Source organism: Lactuca saligna, chromosome 9 (assembly GCF_052625555.1).
Source record: "Lactuca saligna cultivar CGN05327 chromosome 9, ASM5262555v1, whole genome shotgun sequence".
Lineage (NCBI taxonomy): Eukaryota > Viridiplantae > Streptophyta > Magnoliopsida > Asterales > Asteraceae > Lactuca > Lactuca saligna.
This window is the reverse complement of record NC_136425.1, coordinates 156135001-156135944: the sequence shown is the minus strand read 5'-3', so window position 1 is coordinate 156135944 and position 944 is coordinate 156135001. Positions and strand designations below refer to the sequence as shown.

The 944-nt window shown below is 29.7% G+C and overlaps 1 protein-coding gene across 2 annotated transcripts in view; it reads right to left on the bottom strand.

The window, feature by feature from the left end:
- Positions 1 to 203: 203 nt before the first annotated feature.
- The window catches only part of LOC145017150 (beta-glucosidase 18-like), a 6385-nt gene continuing 5644 nt past the window's right edge, over positions 204 to 944 (bottom strand). For both annotated transcript variants that reach the window (XM_078975225.1, XM_078975226.1), the window contains 3 exons: positions 821 to 923; positions 633 to 741; positions 204 to 509 (listed from right to left, as the gene is read on the bottom strand). In XM_078975225.1, the coding sequence (XP_078831351.1) occupies positions 311 to 509; positions 633 to 741; positions 821 to 923 (411 nt within the window). In that variant the 3' untranslated portion in view covers positions 204 to 310. The remainder of the gene's footprint in view (positions 510 to 632; positions 742 to 820; positions 924 to 944) is intronic.

Below are 944 nucleotides of genomic sequence, written 5' to 3'. Positions count from 1 at the left end.
AACAACAATCAATGGTCCCTCTTTTTATTGTGGCAAATAAATAGAATTAAGTGTGAGAATCTTGTTAAACATTTAAGAAATAAAAGCATAAATATAACATGAACATAATTGAATCATGTAAACCTTCTTATCAACTTATTCAACAACCACCACAATAACGAAACTTAAATCTCATAAGAAAATAATCTTACCATACAAGAGAATTAGTAAATTTGGTTCCATTTTAGTGCTAACTTATTATAAACGAGTAGTACATTCTTATGATAGTTTCAATATGAACCCAACATACAATCTTTTTGCATCAAATCATTTATGCATATGCTCTAACATTGATAGGATAAGTTTTGTTTAATAAGAAATTCTTATACCATATTGCAGAAAGTTTTGGTATTCGGGTTTGTGTTTCACGATCCACATAGTATAACCCAAACTTCACACTGTAACCGCTAAGCCATTCATAGTTATCCATCAACGACCATACAAAATAGCCACGTACATCTGCTCCATCTCTATCATTAAAACAACAAACATTGCATTCAATAAATAATGATACGTAGACTTTGAATTTTGATGAAAAATGGGCTACTTTAAAAATATAAAAAGCCAAAGTACCCAATGATTTTAGAACAAACCTTATGGATTTAGCTAAAAATTCAAGATATTCTTGGTGGAATTTAACTCGTTTCGTGTCATTCAAAATAACATTCACTCGTTTCTCGTGTAGATCGGGTGAAGAATAACCTTCAAAAAATACAAATTTATTAGCAGGACTATTAACATACACATAATTAATTCAACATATATGAAAACACACCCTTACCATTTTCTGTAATAAACATGGGTTTATTTTTGTACCGAAACTTAATTTCATTAACAATCTCCTCTATTCCTTTAGGAACAACATAAAAATCTTCTATCCCGGTCTATTTGTGCAAGAAAGATAA